The following is a 17,877-nucleotide window of genomic DNA, read 5'->3' as shown; positions in this document are numbered from 1 at the left end:
TGTTGTGGACACTGGTCAGGAGACAGGGTGGAAGTCTGGGGTGAGATCCTGGCTCTGGCATCAGCTGCTGGGTGCCCTTAAGGCCAGTCCTGTTCCTCTCTGCCCCAGGTTCCTCCTTGGTAAATTGGGGAGAGCCCATTTCCTCCAACCGTCCCTGGCATATGGTGTCTGACTGGGAGGATGCTTGGCAGGCTGCGCCAGGAGGGATTTAAGGTACTTCCCAGCACGCTGGCTGAGTAGCAGCCCCAGGGCTGTGCGTGGACACGGACGGTGGGGGCAGCTCGAACTATGCCAGGCCCGGCTTTCCTTGCTCTTCTGGAGTCGACCAGCAGTGACCTTGGACCGGAGTGCTTGGCTGGCGCGCGTGCAGGGAAAGGTCTTGCCCACTGGTCGCCAGCCTCCCGTAAGCTCACCTGGGGGAGTCGCCGGCAGGGAGCGAGAGGCGAGGGCTGGTAGTGGGCAGCCTGCGGGGCGGCGCCCCCAGGGAGGCGCTGGGGAAAGGCCCGGGGCTCGGCGGTTCCTGCTAGCGACGGGCAGTCGGAGCCCCAGCCCTGCAGGCAGCGCTTGCCCGAGGCCCCCCACGACAGCGCTCGGCTCGGCTGGGCTCGGCTGGGCTCGGCTGGGCTCGGCTGGGCTCGGCTGAGCTCGACTGAACTCGGCTGAGCTCGCTCGGCGCGGAGCCCCCTGGGCGTTGTGGTTCTCGGGGCCGGTGGGCGGGAGCGCGTGCCGGCCCTGCCTCTGCACACGCCCCTTCCGCGCCCAACGACGCGTCGGGGCGCCGGGAGGGGCTCGGCCCCGACGGGCATCAGCAATTGGTGGAGGGGCGGGGCCCAGGGACGCGACTGCCTGCGGATTGGCCGGACCTGGCGGGGGCGGGCCCGCGCATGCACTTAAGGAGAGGCGCCCCAGTCGAGCCGGGGTAGTGCCAAGATGTCGGCGGCAGTGCCGGAGCTGAAGCAGATCAGCCGTGTGGAAGCTATGCGCCTGGGGCCGGGCTGGAGCCACTCGTGCCACGCCATGCTGTACGCCGCCAACCCCGGGCAGCTTTTCGGCCGCATCCCTATGCGCTTCTCGGTGCTGGTGAGGACGCGGGTGGACGGGCGGGGATCAGGGCGCCGCTCGCACCCCGCGCCCGTGACCCGGCGCTCCCTTGCAGATGCAGATGCGCTTCGACGGGCTGCTGGGTTTCCCCGGGGGCTTCGTGGACCGGCGCTTTTGGTCTCTGGAGGACGGTCTGAACCGGGTGCTGGGCCTGGGCCTGGGCTGCCTGCGCCTCACGGAGGCCGACTACCTGAGCTCGCACCTGACCGAGGGCCCGCACCGCGTCGTGGCGCACCTGTACGCACGGCAGCTGACGCTGGAGCAGCTGCACGCCGTGGAAATCAGCGCGGTGCATTCGCGCGACCACGGCCTGGAGGTGGGGCCGCCGCCCGGGCCCCGCCCCCCGCCCCGGGGTTTGGCTCTGGCCCCGTGGAAGGCACCGATGGGTAACACGTCCCCCTGAGGGTCCCCTGGCCGGGCTGGGTGGGGTGTCGCTGTTTCCAGCATCAGGGTGGGGAGAGGGACCTGGGGGCAGGGGTGGGAGAGGGGGGCCCGGGGTTCCCTCGGGGCTGTGTTCCATCTGCCTTGCTGCCTGCCATTGCCAATCCTGGGAGTGGGGAGTGGGATTGGTGGGGGGATGGGAGAGGGTGGTGGCTCCTGGGGAGGTGGGAAACTAGGGCTGCGTTCAGGGGCCGGGACCTCATGGTTGGGGTGAAGGCTCTTAACGGTTTGTGGGTTTTATTTAGAGTCTGGAGCACTGGGAGTCACACTTGGGGTGTTTGGGATTCACGAGTGGAAGAGGGAGCATGGGGTGTGAACTGGGGGGGCTTCCTGCCAGCGGATGGGGGCTGGAATTAGAGGACGCAGAGGGTGGAAGATGCATGGGGACAGCTTTGAAACTTGCTTGGGGAGTAAAGGGGCTGCACTGCTCCAAGGGTGCCGCTGGCTTGCGCCTCACTGGACCCCGCCTGGGTCTCCCATTACGTCCTTCGCAACCTGGCTGGTCTTGTCCTGGCCTGGCAGCTCACAGGCCCCTCCTGCTAGGGCTGCACCGTTGGCGTGGGGCCTGGTCCCACTCTGGTGTCCTCTCCATGCAGGTGCTGGGGCTTGTGCGTGTTCCACTTTACACCCAAAAGGACCGAGTCGGTGGCTTTCCCAACTTCCTGAGCAACGCCTTTACCAGCACTGCCAAGTACCAGCTGCTCTTCGCCCTCAAGGTGCTCAACATGATGCCCGAGGAGAAGCTGGCTGAGGCTTTGGCTGCTGCCACAGAGAAGCAGAAGAAAGCCCTGGAAAAGCTCCTCCCATCTTCCTCCTGAGGTTGATTCTATGCTGTCTCCTGCCCTCCCCTGGCCCTATCTGTACCCTGAACTCTTGGGGGAATGACTGCATGGGGTGAGGGGGCATCTTGTCCTCTCCACCACCCCGAACAGCTACTGGGTGGTGGCCAGGTTAGTGGGAGCCCAGCCCACCCCGATCAGGAGGTGGCTTGTTTGCACCGGACCTGGCTCTCCAGGCTCAGGACATTCTCTCCTACCCCAAGGCTCTAACCCTCCTCCACATGAGACACACGGGCTGGTGGAGGGACCACCCAGTTACCCAGGTGGGTAGGTGCACACACACCCTTAAATCCGTTTATTCTTGTGGAGGGATGCCTTTGAGTCCTGTCACCAGCCAGCCCCAGGGCCTAGAGAAGAGCTGGCCCAGTACTGTGAACTTTGGTGGTGGTCATTAGCTTTGTTTTCTGAGGTATGTCAACTGAGCTGTGAGGCTTCAAAGCCCCTTTACCCCATTGGGGCCCGGTCCCCCAGGTCAGTTGGGGCCACGAAGCCCAGCTGTAGATGGATTTGGTGAAAGAAAGCAAAGTCTGGTCTTGGCTGCTCTCTGTGTCGTCTGGTTCTGGCCACAGGCCCAGGGCTGGGTGCATGAGGGGTCCCCCTTCCCCACGGACTTCAGGGTGGGAGCCAGGCCTGAGTGCTGGGCTCCATTCAGCACGGAGCTGATGATATAGGTCTCCCGTCCCTCTGGTCACTGTGGCGCTGGGCCCTGTGCCTGGTCTGGGGTTCCTGGCTACACCTGGGCTGAGCTCGCTGCCCTTTCCTTGGCTTTGAAAGCCTCCCTTTCTCCATTCCCATCACAGTCCACAGGCCGCTCCAGGACCTGGTATGGAAGCACTGGCCGAGTGTGCAGAATGACAACAGCAGAGCCACCACAGATGGGAAGGTCACCACTGGCCGTCTCCTACGGCCCTATGTCTGCAAAGACTCCTCAGTGAAGCTAAACCAGTTTGCACGGCACCTGCTTGGCCTGGTAAGGAGAGCTGTGCTCCGGCCCAGCCTGAGCGTCTGTTCCACCTTAAAGCCTCAGTGAAGCAGTCAGCACGTGTGGGCAAAGGCACTTCGTTCTGTAAATAAAATACCTGTACCTCGTTCCTCTCTCATTTCCTGGGGCACCGGGGCCACGCGCGCGTCACGCTTCAGATTGCTCTGGTGGAACCGAGGGGGCTCTGAGTGCACGTAGCTCTAGCCCCAGGGGAGGGACAGAACAGGAGAGGGCAACCAGTCCGCCCTGCTCTGAGCGTGGTGGTCTCTGTCCTGGCAGAGGGGGCTGGGTCCCAGTGAGTTGCTGAAGGGGGGAGGGTTGCCCCTTGCTTTGGTTTGTCAGCCAGTACTGCATGTCGCATGACCAGAACAGAGTCCCTTACCAGCAGATCTTAAATTTTATTTTCCAGCAATGACATCCCCTACCCAGGCGCCCGGTCCTTTCAGTGTGGCGCCTGTGGTGTATGGGGGCCCGCTGTCTCCCCATGGCCCTGCCTGCTCTGGGCCTGGCCCCCCGCTTCTGGCCGAGAGGCCCTCGTCCTGCCTCTGCGTGGGCCTCACTGCCCTGTCCTGCCTCTGCCAGCTGCTCCGGGGGCCTGATCCTCTGGCCCCCGCTCGGGCCCGGCCTGCTGCAGCCGCTTGCTCACTGCCCTCCTGTCTTCCAGGCACACAGCTTCAGGGTGGATCAGTCACCCAACGTCAGATTCTGAGAAGGGACAGGGAAGACTGAAGTGGGCACTCGCTGCTGCCCGGTACACCCTGCTCTCCGGCCTGGGTCCTGGGCTGGCGGACACTCACCGTCCCTCCCAGCTAAGGCTCCCGCCAGTTCTCCTTCCCGTTCAGCACTTGCAGCTTCTCCAAGCTCTGGGTCACTGAGCATAGCACTCGCCCTGAGGATGGGAGCAGTTAGTTGCTGCTTCATGAGTGTGGGAGGGTGGGGGAGGTGCCTAGGAATGCGTGACCTTGTGGACAGTGGGCTATGGTAGGGCTGTCTTGGGGGTCTGAGCTGACTAGGATTCCCCGTTTACCCACTTCTGGCCCCAGGATGGGGATGAGGCCACCAGCTGTCGGACACTTTGGGAGACTCACCCATTTCCTGGACTCGATCCTCCAGTGCTCCGGAAAGCTCGGGGAGGCTCAGAGCCTGCAGGGAAGCCTGCCAGCCTTTGGAATCTGTGGGGCAGAGAGCCAGGTGGGCCTAGGGCTTGTGTGGTCACCACAGGCCCCGCCGCTTTGTCCTGGGCTGCTGACACCAGGGGACCCACCCACTGTCAGTACCTGCTTGACAATGTTCTATCAAAATGTGTTCGCCTGCTTATTTTTCCAAAGCACTGACTGGAGGGTCAATCAGGGTGCAGCCCCAGGAATGAAAGTGTGAGGGTCCCTGGCTGACAGTCAGGCTTGACCCTGGGTAGCTCCGACTGCAGGCTGAAGAAGTCACAACATTGTGGAGGACGTTAAGTCCCACCCCAGGGAGGCACGGTAAGGAAATGGGCGGGGATAGGAAGCCCTCACCCTGGATCTCTTGCAGGGAGGGAGTGGGAGGGTCAGTGTGGTAACTGCTGGAACGGGTGGTAAAACCTGGCCTGGGGCAGCACCCATGCAACCCGGGACCAGGACAGCGTTCTTACCAGCCCTGGGGAGGGCCGGGCCCTGGGGGAGCCCTCGGGTGGACTCTTCTTGCTTCACTCTGGCTGACAACTCGGCTTGACAAGCTCTGCCAGACACAAGGCCAAGTGCTGGTGAGAGGGAGGGTGTCCTCCCTGGCCCCAGCAGGGCAGCACGTACCCCCACCTCCCTGAGTGGCCAGTGGGGCTCTGCCTTCAGGGCAAGCACACCAGGCACCTTCGGGGACAAGCCCTGAGGGCCCGAGCGCTTTGTTGCAGATGCTTGGGGCCCCATTTGCTGCCTGGGTCTGCCCCGCGGAAAGGAACAGCCACAATGAAACGGATGATGGTGGCGAGTACTCCAAGAGGCCTTTAAGAACAACCACCTGGTTGAAGAATCTGGAGGAATCAGCGACTCAGGGTCTGGCCTGGGAGCAGCTCAGATGCCCACTCACCGCAGCTGGTCCAAGACGAGCGCAGCGTCCCGGGCCAGGGCCCAGGTCTCCTGCAGCTGGGCGTGCACGTCCTTCCGGGCACCGTCCTGCTCCAGGAGGCAGCTCTCCACCACCGCCCGCAGCTCCTGCTCCTGCGACACCTGGCCTCGCATGGCCTCCACCTCCTCACAGCGCTGCAGACGGAGAGGCGGGGAGGGGGGGTGGCAAATGACCAGGGCCGGTCAGGCTGGGTCCCCCTCAACCTCTCTGTGCCATACCCACTCGCTCTCAACTCCCACTCTCCTGGGCTGGAGGAAGGGAGCGCCTGTCTCCACCTTGGAGCACCCCCTGCTTTGGATCCCTACTCTTAAGCCCAGTGACATCCATGCCAGCTGCTTGTGCTCTGACCTCACCCTTTCTCTCCTATGTCCAGCTGACCTCCTGTCCAACGTCCCCTGCCTTTCTGAGCCGTCTTCCTGGGGCCTGCCTGTGCATCTCCAGATTTACACACAAGCAGTAATGCTTTCTGTCCCACCGCCCGCCCTGACTGCTTCTTCCTGCTCCCCCTGGGTATTTGTCCCCACCACTCGGTCTCCACAAATGTGTCATCCCTCACTGCAGGTGGGTGTCCAGGTCCCTGCCCCGCTCACCACATACTTTGTGCAGCTGGATGGCCAGCTCCTGCATCTCAGCTTCTAGCCGGTCGGCATACGCCAGCTCCAGAGCATCGCTGGGTGGCCGGGCACTGCTGTGCCAGCGGGCAATGGCAGAGGTCATCTTCCTCTTAGGCCCAAACAAGCTGCAAGGGTGAATGAGAGAATGAGGATCTGCTGTGTGTGGAGTTGCCACGGAGGCCAGCCTTCCACCAAGACAGCCCCCTAGGAAAGACTCCAATTTTGGAAGGGCACAGTGGTCCCGGATCCTGGGACAGATGACAGAAACAAAGGGTCTTAAGAAGTGACCACAGCAGGGGCTGGCCTGCCCTGTTTCCTTCCCCAGCCTGGCTGCTGCTCTCCCTGAACAGGGAGCTCAGGCCGGCCGGGGCTAGGCTGTGACTGGCCTCCTACCAATCGGGAAGCTCTCCAAAGTGAATGGTAGAAAACGTCTGGGTGCCCTTATCACAGCACTGGCAGCCAGGCCAGCCGGGGGACCAGACCCAGGCCTTTGGCACCTCAGCTAGCTGCAGCCGGAACACCAGAGAGAGGACAGCTGGCTGCAGAGAGCAAGGGGACGCCCAGACAGGACAGGTGGTTCCATCGGAGCGTTGGGCAGTTGGGAGCTAAGCGACCCCCTCATGTTTGGCTGAAGCGAGGGGGGCGTGGCCACAGAGGCCCCTCTGCACTCACGTGATGCCGATTTCCTTCAGGTCGCTCTCGGTGAGGGTCAGGAAAATGCGGAGGTCCACGTCCTGCTCCTCAAACACCTGCAGGTACTTGAGACACCCAATCTGCTCCAGCAGTGTGGCTAGGTCCTGGAGAGCAAAGGAGCCGGGGTGGGTCAGAGGATGGGCGGGCCACCAAGACACGGGGGCCAGAGAAGACAGTGCTTTGGTGCAGATCCTGTCACTGCATCCACCTAAGCCGGGTCAGCCCTGTGGACCCCCCAAGTTCTGCGGTGGGCCACCTCTGACTGCAGCCCCCTCCTCTGCAGCCTCAGGCAGAGCAGGTGGTCCAGAGATACTTCCCACCTGCCTGTGTCCCTGCAGCCAGTGTCCTTTCATTACAGCCTGGACACCGTTCGTGTTCACATAGGGCAGGTCTGCAGGCAACAAACTCTTAAGTCTTTTTTTTTACCTGCGGCCTTCTTAATTTCTCTTTCACTCCTGAAGGACAGTTTCTGCTTGGCTATAGCATTCTTGGTTGGTTTGTTTCTTCCATTAATCTGACTCTGTCATCAAATGCCCTCTAGACCCCATGGTTTCTAATGGGAAATTAGCAGTTAATCTCATGGGGGTTCCTTGTATAAAGACTCCCTTCTCTCACTCCCTTCAAGATTCTTTTGGTTTTGGACTAATTATGATAGATCTAGGCGTAGATCTGAGTCTAACCTACTTAAGAGTTCACACAGCTTCTTGGATGTGCAGATTCATGTTTCTGATCAAATCTGGGAAGGCTTGGCTGTTTTGAAACATTTTTTTATGCTCCCGACCTCATTCTGGAACCCTATTATGTGTACGCTGGCTGCTTGATGGTGTCTCCTAGGTTTCTGTCCATCCTTTCCTCTCTTCTCTGACACGATAATCTCAATGGATCTAGATCATGCTTGTGGGTCCTTCTATGCACTCCAATCTGCTCTTGAGCCCTCTCTTGGAGCTTTCGTTTCAGTGATTCTACTTTCCATCTACAGATTTTGTTTTTATTTCTATCATTTTGTTGATATTCTCTATCTAGATACGGTTCCCTTTAGCTCACTGAACATATTTTAAGAAGCTGATCTAAAGCATTTGTCTTGGGGTGCCTGGTGGCTCAGTCGGTTAGGCATCCAATTCCTGGTTTCAGCTCAGGTCATCACTGCACGGTTTGAGAGGTCTGTGTTTTCGAGCCCTGCATCAGGCTCTGCCCTGACAGTGCGGAGCAGGCTTAGATTTCTCTCTCTCTGCCCCTCCCTGGCTCTCACACGTATGCTCACTCTCAAAATAGAGAATGAAACCTTGAAAGAGTCCAGCTTCATTTTGCCCCCTGTGGTGGCTGTCACAGCTACCTTGGTACTGGGGGTGAGGATGGAAACAGGGCAGGTTAAAGAGCTACAAAGCTTTCCGTTCTTCGGGACAGTCGGCCACTTCTTGCGAATAAAAATGTTCAAGTTGCTCAAAGCCTTTGGTTGATTCGGTTTTGCTACTCTGACTACTTCTGCCAGTTTTTTGTTGCCTTTAATGGAGGAGTAAATTTTCAAATGTTGTCACTCTGCCAATTTCTTCAACCTACTTTCTAAAACATCCTTAAGAACCTATCGCCCACTCTCCCATCAAGACGCGTTTAAGAAACTGAAAGGTGTAGCCCCTCGGTGAGCCTGGGAACACAGGCGCTGGAGACGGCTCCCGGGAGGCGTCACAAGGAGAAGCCAACAAGATCACCAGCTTGTAGTGAACAGCAGAGCTGGGACGTGAACAAATGGCAAAAAATGCATTCTTTCATCTTTGTACCGCTTATGCTCCCAGAAAGCAAGAGAACCCGATGAACAGACGTGGGTGGCTATGCCATACCAGTAACCCCTAAGAAGCTGGGGGAGCCACAGCAACCCAAGAGGGAGGCAGAGATGGCAGTTTTCATCAAATGCCATTTCATCTCCGCTTCACGTGCATCTCCTGACTCCCGACAGCAGCTCTAGATCAGTCCACTTTTTCTCTTCTCCAGGCTCAGGGAGGCCGAGGAGAGTACGGAAACCAAGGAGAGAGACAGATCCCTCCTATGGAAAGGGATGGAACAGAAACCCCGCACTGGCACTCGTGGCCATGAGGAATCCTCTCGGCCTGAGCAGCCTCACAGATCATCTGGGGGAAACCATCTCTCCACACTCTCTCTCGACGGGGCCCAGCCCATCCTCAGTGCACAGTAAGGGCCTTGTGAAGCACTACACGTGCCACGTTTCTAACTGCGTGACTGCCAGTTTCACAGACGATCTCACCTGGGGTCCTGAACAGAGGGACCTCTCCGTCTGGGAAACAGATGCTGGGGAGCAGGCTGCACCAGCCGGCCCAGTGCTGGCGGGCCACTGGCCGTCACTGTTGCTGTAACGATTCTTGGTCTTCATGTAACTTTTAGTTTGCTTGCGAACCGAGCTTTGACACGCATGATCCGAATCCTGTGGTGAGAAGGGTGTGTCCAGAGTTAACACCGAGGGGCTCCCGGCTGACGGGGCCGCATCTACTCTCCTCTCCGCCCCACGATCCCAGTTGTGAAACGCCCCCAGCAGCCAGAGAGGCTTCACTGGTGACCCGCACCATGGTCTGCATGGCCCAGATCCATGGAGGGCAGTGAGGACTTTGCGTGTCTGACGTGCACAAAGTACCAGTCTCCAGACTCGCCCTCTCCAAGGAGGCAGCCCCTGCAACACCAGCAAAGGGGAGGGAGGCAGATCAAGAAAGGAGAAGCTTCACCTCGTTGCTCTCCAGAGAGGCCTCGCTGCTGACTCCTGGGGCTCTCGCCAGGCCCTCGCTGCTGCTGCTGCGCCTCGCGACCCCCAGGTTGGCACAGAAGGCGTGCTCCTCTGAAAACAGTGAAGACGGGAGAGCCTGACCACAGGTCTCACTCGTGGGGACTCCCCAGAGCCCAGCGTCCACTGCATTCACCAGCTCCTGAAACAGCTCACTGGTGTCTTCTGTTTCACGTGGCTGCCTGGCCCAAGCCCTCGCACCTAACGCGACGGGGGGTTTGCCTATTTCGTTCACTGATAAAGCCAAGCATCTAGAACGGCACTTGGCGCACTTGGCACTCAGTAAACGGCTACTGAACAAACGACAGGTAACACAGCAGACGTTTCCCTGATGGCTCACCAGTCAAGGAGCTAACCTTGTCTGGGACAACTCCCCCAGATACCGCGTGGACAGACACTGGGCCAGAAGCTGCACCCTACCTGTCCCCTGCCGGCTTCTGGGTCCTCACAAGAGCCAGGGCCCTTCTGTACCCTTCACCCCACCGTTCTCTACCAGCTGGACCCACCACAGTCCCATGCCCCCAGGGGGGAAGGGGGGGCAGCGCACAAGAGCTCCTAACTCCAAGTGAGCCCTCGGCCGGGGTGCGTGTATAGGGTGCACGTACCCCGACTGCTGCTGCTGCTGCTCTCCACATCCCGGTCATTGATTGGGGAGGTGACGTCCCTGTAGCAGAGGCCGCCCGCCTCCAGGGGGTTCTCATCACTGCTGTTGAAGGTGACATAGCCCCGCGGAGGCACCTGCTCTGTGGACACGAGGGGGGGCCATAAGCCCAAATGAGCACAAAAGAGACAAACTCAACCACCCGAGAGGACCTGCAGCATGGGGGAAGGGCCAGGATCCAGGCAAAAGCTGAAAGAAAATTCCTAGCTGGCCTTTCTCCCTCCCGTTCGCTCACCACAGTAACCTGGACACAACCATGCAGTCTGCAGGAGGGGAAACGAACTCTGAAGGTCTGGAGACCAATGTGTGTCCCCGGACAAGCGCATGTGGGTCAGGGCCGGCACCCGCTCCACCACACCGTGCTGTTGCTTTCCCAAGTGGACAAAGCAGGAAACGGACAGCTGTGTTTACAGATTCCTGAGCCAAAGGGAAACCACAGCACTAGCGGGAAATGTCATCTCACAGGCACCAGCCTTCACACTCCCTGTGACTTTCCAACACAGACATCCAGGGGCTCCTCCTTGGGTCGATCAACCCCAACCAGCAAGATCTGGCTGAGCAGGAAGGTGGCAGGCCCTGGGCTAAAAATTAACAGCAGTAACACCAAGTTACATAACCTTCGAGTGCATCTGCCAGGAAGAAAACGGGAGAAAAGACAATACAAACCAGAGGGTTTAATTCTGACTTTGCCCCTGCCTCTTCCCCAAAGAAAGTATACTTAATTGCAGAGAAGCGACTGGCTGGTGGCGACATGGGTAACTTACTTCCTTCTTTACACCTTTCTGAAGCGATCAAGATTTACAATCAGAAGAAAGGGAAGGAAGGGAGGGAGGGAGGAAGGAAGATCAGCACATGCTATTTATCATTCAAAAGTGTTTTTTCAGGGCTCCTGGGTGGCTCAGTCAGGTAAGCCTCCCGACTCCTTATGTCAGCTCAGGTTGCAATCTTGCAGTTCTGGGACTGAACCTTGTGTCAGACTCTGCCCTGAGCCTGGAGCCTGCTTGGGATTCTCTTTCTGCCCCTCACCTGCCCTCCGTCTCTCTCTCTCTCTCTCTCTCAGAAAATAAGTAAATAAACATTTTTAAAGAAGTGTTTTTCCACTGCTGGTAAAAAGAATAATATGCACTTATAGAAAATTTAAAAAGCACAAAGTGTGGGGCGCCTGGGTGGCTCAGTGGGTTAAGCGTCCGACTTGGGCTCAGGTCATGATCTTGAGGTTCGTGAGTTCGAGCCCTGCGTCGGACTCTGCACTGACAGCTCAGAGCCTAGAGCCTGCTTTGGATTCTGTCTCCCTCTTTCTCTGCCCCTCCCCTGCTCACGCTCTGTCTCTGTCTCAAAAATAAACAATTAAAAAAAAAAAAAAAAAAAGGACAAAGTGTAAGAGGTAAACCAAAACTAGGAAATGGCACAACCAAGGGACAACTAGCATTGCTCTTTGGTGAAGGTTTTTCTGCCTCTCTGGGTGCATAAAAAAAGACCTGTGCATAAATGGGCTCTGGCCAGATTATTCTGGTATCTGGAACAAATTCCATTTTAAAAAGCATGTGTTATATGGCAACACAGATTAACTGCCACCCCCCGCCTGAGATAAGACCTGTCCTTCCTATGTCCCCACCATACCTCAGGTGGGACAGGTAGCACGGACTCCTCAGAAGACACACACTCTGCCACTCACGGGCAACGGCCCAGCCAAATGCCCCAGAGCTCTGTGCTTGTAAAAGCACCGCTCTAGGAGAGAGGAGGCGTGCTCTCATCCTGTAGCAACCTGTCCACAGCTGGGGGGTGGCTTCCCCAGTGGCCCAGTCAGCTTACCCCTCCGTGGGTAACAGGAGAAGGTGGGCCTGGAGCTCCCAGACCAGCGCCAAGACTCCTCTCTAAGGGGCAGAGAAGGGAATCAAGCTACTGTATACTCTTCACTGAAACATGGTCTCCTGTGACTGGAAAAGTTCGTCTCCAAGCCTGGGGGTGATCACTCATGAGAGGAGCCCATCCACCCAGGCTGATGGACCAGCAGGCTTGGCCTGGGCACTGAGGGTGACAGATGCCAAAGAAGATGTAACACACCAGGGTGCCTGGATGGCTCAGCAGGTTAAGCGGCTAACGCTTTGTCCCGGCTCAGGTCATGATCTCACAGTTTGTGGGACTGAGCCCTGAGCCAGGCTCCAGCTGACAACTCAGAGACTGCTTGCGATTCTCGCTCTCTCTTCCTCTCTCTGCTCCTCCCCTGCTCGCATGTGCTCTCTATCTCAAAATAAATAAAACAAACTTTAAAAAAGAAGATGTAACTAGAAGATGTCACTTACACGGAGTCTGATCACTGGGGCCAGAACAAGAGCACAAGCACCCCCTGCATTCCTCGAGATCACTGAGCTCAACCTGAGGAGCTGACAATTCGTGAATAAACTCAGGGCTCAGGTTCTAGCCCACCAGGTGCACCATCCGACAATTCTCAAATCCAGCACTCTGAGAAAAGAGAGCAAGAGCCGGTCCAGCTCTGGCTGGCGATGGGGCAGAGACTGGACTTGAACATTTTCCTGGTACTAGCTGTCCCACCACGTGATGAATGAAATCCCAGCTCTGCTGTATTTCCACTGCTGAAGAGAAAGTTCTATTTGTAATTGTAACCAGTGGAAAGGAAAATCAAAGGATGAACCAAAACCCAGAAACTAGCTAGAGATTAATGTCTTTCTATCACTGTAATCAATCTTGAGTCCTGGAGCTGCAGCGCCCACCGGTGGCCCACATCTCAGAAGTCTGAGAACGGTCCCTTCCGGTCAGGCCGGCCTCTCAGGAGGCACCGCCACAGAGCCATCAGGAAGTGGGAGCGCTCACCACAGGAAGCCTGCTGCATCTTGCCTCCGAGGCCGATGGCTGTGATCCTGGCCAAGGCTCGCGGCCCCTCATGGATGCTGAGGCCCTTCTTCCGACAGGGCCTCTGTCTCTGGGGAACAGGGCAGGATTCATCTGAAGAGCTTAGATCTTCAAATTTTTCTGTGGGTCAAACACCAGAATTAAGACATTTTGTTCAGTGATGGACTAACTGATGAATCCTCATGGTACACACTGGAAGAAAATCATCGTTATTGATCTTCACAAATTAAGAAGAAAAAGGGGCGCCTGGGTGGCTCAGTCGGTTGAGCGTCCGACTTCAGCCAGGTCACGATCTCGCGGTCCGTGAGTTCGAGCCCCGCGTCAGGCTCTGTGCTGATGGCTCAGAGCCTGGAGCCTGTTTCAGATTCTGTGTCTCCCTCTTTCTCTGACCCTCCCCTGTTCATGCTCTCTCTCTCTGTCTCAAAAAATAAATAAATGTTAAAAAAAAATTTAAAAAAAAGAAGAAAAAAAAGTGTGTTTCCCACGATGTCCCTTGAAAGAAATACCACAATGGGCTAGTCCACTGCTCAGATGGGCCACGGGGACATCTGGGCAGAAAGCAAGCTTGCTAAAGCAAGAGTCTGAACTGAACAAGTTTGTCACGATGAGGGAGTCTTAGTTCTTATTCCTTTTTGTCCAGGTTTCCAGAATTTCTTAACAAGCGTCTCTTCACAGACCTATGGCAAAATCACTCACAACTTCACAACTGTATATTCTCAACCTGCACTCTGGGGAAGCAAGTGGCACATGGCAGCCGTGTGTGCCAGGTGTGGGGAAGGACCGCGCATCACCGCCCGTCAGAGCTCGAGGGCTCGGTGCGCTCACAGCCATCTTACAGCTCTCCAGTTTTCCGGATCTCATCACACCTGCAAGGCAAAACTCATGAATGTATCAGCATAAGGTTGCCATCTGGTAAGATTTCACTCTTGGGCTGGTATGCTGGGGCTCAGCTGCTGCAGGAACCACCCCCCACCCCCCACCCCCCCAGCCCCGCAACCGCCCCGGGAGCTGGAGTTCATCACAAATGATCCGAGGCCAGGAAGGGAGCCAGACCGAGGCAGGCGGTGGGAGGGGAGCAGTGCAGTCTGGCATGAACGGGGCAGCGATGGCCTTTAAGCAAGGGAGTTACTGACTCAGGATCCAAACGTGACCAGGGACCCCAGGCGGGCCATCGTCTCTCTCCCCGACTCAGCTCACTCCCTGCCTTCTGGGTTCGATGCCACCTGGAGACTATGGTCCCACCCAGTCAGTAGATGGAGGAGTTAGAAGGAATAAAAGGACCAGAGAGGAGGGACAAGCAAGGCCAAGGGCGGATCTGTGAATCTGCACCTGCCCCCAACACGTCCTCTCAAAGCTGACAAATCACCAAGGACTACAGACAGAGCCAAGCGATCCCCACGCTGCCACAGAATAGGACGGCAGGGAGCACCGCTGACCCCTTTTCCTTGCTCCGGCCCAGAGGAGACACACCCACTTCTCTTCCCGCAGAGACTTCCTGCTCATGCAGACCTGGTCTCCGCAGGGAGCAAGTAGATCTAGAAGAATACCACATACAAGAGAGAGAAGTGCCAACGCTGCCCCCAGAAAAAGTCCATTCTGTGGCAGGAATACTGAAGAGTCCTGGCGGAGGGGAAGCACAGCCCTGGAGAACCAACTTGAAAATGCACGTGGGACATGAGGGGGCAGAACGGCCCCACTCCTGCAAGGCACCTTTTGGAAACCGAACAGTGAAGAGAAAAAGTGAGCAGGTGAAGTTCAGGATCTGACAAGACAAAAACGTATCAAGGACACACAGGCTTGGCCTAACTACATCCCTGTCCAAAGAAAACCCACAAGAAACAAACCAAACCCATCCAGAAAGGACTCCTCTCGAGACACTGGGGAGGAGGGAGTCCCGAAGCAGGGCCCTCACTGCAGCCGAGCCGCCAAGCCCTGTAGGTGAAGTGCTCCAGCGATCCATGAACACAACTACTCCAGGGAGGAGGTAGAGACAGGCTGGACACCAGCGATTGAAGATGCTAGTTCCCCAAACCACCGACATAAAGGAGGAGGTAAGAAAACTCTAACACTTTCTGTGACACTCTGAGTGGATAATTTGTTTAAGTAGGCTCTCCACACAACACGGGGCAACCCTGGGATCAAGAGTTGGATGCTCTATAGACTGAGCCACCCAGGTGCCCCAGAGGCAGATACCTCCTTAAACAAGCATCAGAGGATAGGAAAAAGCACCCTGACTTAGAAATCCAAAACTGAGACCAAAAAGACACAGGCATGTGCACACAACTATGAGAAAGGAAAACTGAACCCAGGAAGTAAGTGGAAAACTAAGGTCAGTGGGGCACCTGGCTGGTCTGAGGTGGTAGAGCATGTAACACTCGATCTCAGAGTTGTGAGTTTGAGCGCCACGTTGGGCACAGAGATTACTTAAAAATAAAATCTTAAAAAAAACAAACATCCAAACACCAAAGGTCAAAATATTAAAATGAAGACTCAGTTACTAGGTGCCCAAGGAAGAAGAGATTTGGATGCAAAAGAAGTACTTCAAGAAGAAAATCACCAAAGAATGAATGAGATAAAAAATGTAAGACAGGACTGAGACAGAAGACAGGCAAGATGGGAAAATCACAGGGGAAAATAACCACTGGAACTTTTTAGAAGGATGCAGACAAAAACAATTTTGCAGACCTAAGTAAGTTTGAAATCCTGAAATGAAAGGATTTCCTAGGAAAGTGCAGTTTACCAAACTTGGCCCTGTGAAATGAGAAAGCTTAAGCAGATCAATTTCTGCAGAAGAAACAGAAAAACTTAGCAGGAGCCACCTCACAAAGAGACCAGGCCCAGAAGGTTTCACAGGAGAATCCTTCCAAACCTTCCCAAACCACAGGCTACCAAGACACCTGGGTGGCTCAGCTGGTTGAGGTTCCAGCTTCAGCTGAGGTGATGACCTCACGGTTTGTGAGTTTGGGCCCCATATATCCAGCTCTCTGCTGTCAGGGCAGAGCCCACTTCAGATTCTCTTTCCCCCTCTGTCTGTCCCTCCCCTGCTCACACTCTCTCTCAAAAATAAAGTTTAACAAAAATGAACTACTGGGACCTTATCAAAATAAAAAGCTTCTGCCCAGTGAAACAATCAGCAAAACTAAAAGGTAACCGACAGAATGGGAGAAGATATTTGCAAATGACATACCAGATAAAGGGTTGGCATCCAAAATCTATAAAGAAGTTATCAAACTCAACACCCAAAAAACAAATAATCCAGTGAAGAAATGGGCAAAAGACATGAGTAGACACTTTTCCAATGAAGACATCCAGATGGCCAACTGACACATGAAAAAATGTGCAACATCACTCATCATCAGGGAAATACAAATCAAAACCACAATGAGATACCACCTTAACACCTGTCAGAATGGCTAACGTTAACAACTCAGGCAACAACAGATGTTGGCGAGGATCCTGAGAAAGAGGATCTCTTTTGCATTGTTGGAGGGAATGCAAGCTGGTGCAGCCACTCTGGCAAACAGTATGGAGGTTCCTCAAAAAAAATAGAACTACCCTATGACCCAGCAATGGCACTACTAGGCATTTATCCAAGGGATATAGGTGTGCTGTTTCGAAGGGACACATGCACCCCAATGTTTATAGCAGCACTATCGGGGCGCCTGGGTGGCGCAGTCGGTTAAGCGTCCAACTTCAGCCAGGTCGCGATCTCGCGGTCCGTGAGTTCGAGCCCCGCGTCGGGCTCTGGGCTGATGGCTCAGAGCCTGGAGCCTGTTTCCGATTCTGTGTCTCCCTCTCTCTCTGCCCCTCCCCCGTTCGTGCTCTGTCTCTCTCTGTCCCAAAAATAAATAAACGTTGAAAAAAAAAAAAATTATAGCAGCACTATCAACAATACCTGAAGTATGGAAAGAACCCAAACGTCCATTGATGGATGAATGGATAAAGAAGATGGGGTATATATATTATGATGGAGTATTACTTGGCAATCAAAAAGAATGAAATCTTGGGGCGCCTGGGTGGCGCAGTCGGTTAAGCGTCCGACTTCAGCCAGGTCACGATCTCGCGGTCCGTGAGTTCAAGCCCCGCGTCAGGCTCTGGGCTGATGGCTCAGAGCCTGGAGCCTGTTTCCGATTCTGTGTCTCCCTCTCTCTCTGCCCCTCCCCTGTTCATGCTCTGTCTCTCTTTGTCCCCCAAAAAATAAATAAACGTTGAAAAAAAAAAAAAGAATGAAATCTTGCCATCTGCAATGACATGGATGGAAATGGAGGGTATTATGCTAAGTAAAATCAGAAAAAGACAAAAATCGTATGACTTCACTCATATGAGGACTTTAAGAGACAAACCAGATGAACATAAGGGAAGGGAAACAAAAATAATATAATTTAGGGAGGGGAACAAAACAGAAGAGACTCATAAATATGGAGAACAAACTGAGGGTTACAGGAGGGGTTGTGGGGGTGATGGGCTAAATGGGTAAGGGGCACTAAGGAATCTACTCCTGAAATCATTGTTGCACTATATCCTAACTAATTTGGATGTAAATGTAAAAAAAAAAAAAAAAAAAGTAAAATTCTTCATCAAAAAATAAGGTAAAATAAAATAAAATTTTAAAAACTTAAAAAAAAAAAAACACCACCACAGGGTACCAATACTGCATAAACTGTCCCAGAGCACAAAAAGGAAAACTTTCAAATTCTTTGTATGAAGTACAATACTGATACCTACAGCTGATAAAGACAAAACAGAGAATCACAGACCAATACCATTTATAAATGAACAGCCATACAGAA

General features: G+C 55.2%; 2 protein-coding genes across 15 annotated transcripts in view; one reads left to right on the top strand and one right to left on the bottom strand.

Moving 5' to 3' along the window:
• The first annotated feature begins 756 nt into the window (after window positions 1–756).
• Window positions 757–3,470, top strand: NUDT16L1 (nudix hydrolase 16 like 1). Of its 5 annotated transcripts, none has more exons than XR_006294252.1 (4): window positions 757–1,080; window positions 1,157–1,487; window positions 2,139–2,361; window positions 2,585–3,175. XR_006294252.1 is itself a non-coding variant. In XM_043560664.1 (4 exons), the coding sequence occupies exons 1-3, from the start codon at window positions 931–933 to the stop codon at window positions 2,358–2,360; spliced, it is 633 nt and encodes a 210-aa protein (XP_043416599.1). In that variant the 5' UTR covers window positions 789–930; the 3' UTR covers window position 2,361; window positions 2,585–3,175. The 5 variants fall into 5 exon arrangements, 3 of the variants coding, with proteins under 3 accessions (XP_043416599.1, XP_043416600.1, XP_043416598.1); XR_006294251.1 differs by lacking the exon at window positions 2,585–3,175 and adding an exon at window positions 3,182–3,470 and having other exon boundaries at window positions 777–1,080; XM_043560664.1 differs by having other exon boundaries at window positions 789–1,080; window positions 1,157–1,417.
• A 273-nt stretch (window positions 3,471–3,743) lies between these two features.
• ANKS3 (ankyrin repeat and sterile alpha motif domain containing 3) overlaps window positions 3,744–17,877 on the bottom strand; it is a 35,187-nt gene continuing 21,053 nt past the window's right edge. For 4 of the 10 annotated variants that reach the window (XM_043560648.1, XM_043560644.1, XM_043560651.1 and 1 more), the window contains 10 exons: window positions 13,049–13,207; window positions 10,161–10,298; window positions 9,500–9,609; window positions 9,028–9,204; window positions 6,750–6,874; window positions 6,061–6,202; window positions 5,425–5,597; window positions 4,994–5,079; window positions 4,452–4,535; window positions 3,744–4,252 (listed from right to left, as the gene is read on the bottom strand). In XM_043560648.1, coding sequence (XP_043416583.1) covers window positions 4,173–4,252; window positions 4,452–4,535; window positions 4,994–5,079; window positions 5,425–5,597; window positions 6,061–6,202; window positions 6,750–6,874; window positions 9,028–9,204; window positions 9,500–9,609; window positions 10,161–10,298; window positions 13,049–13,207 — 1,274 coding nt within the window. In that variant the 3' untranslated portion in view covers window positions 3,744–4,172. Of the gene's footprint in view, window positions 4,253–4,451; window positions 4,536–4,993; window positions 5,080–5,424; window positions 5,598–6,060; window positions 6,203–6,749; window positions 6,875–9,027; window positions 9,205–9,499; window positions 9,610–10,160; window positions 10,299–13,048; window positions 13,208–17,877 lie in introns of those variants that run through there. The other 6 variants (XM_043560649.1, XM_043560645.1, XM_043560650.1 and 3 more) reach the window with 4 other exon arrangements.

This window comes from Prionailurus bengalensis, chromosome E3 (assembly GCF_016509475.1).
Source record: "Prionailurus bengalensis isolate Pbe53 chromosome E3, Fcat_Pben_1.1_paternal_pri, whole genome shotgun sequence".
NCBI classification, from domain to species: domain Eukaryota; kingdom Metazoa; phylum Chordata; class Mammalia; order Carnivora; family Felidae; genus Prionailurus; species Prionailurus bengalensis.
This window is presented reverse-complemented; position numbering and strand designations above follow the sequence as displayed.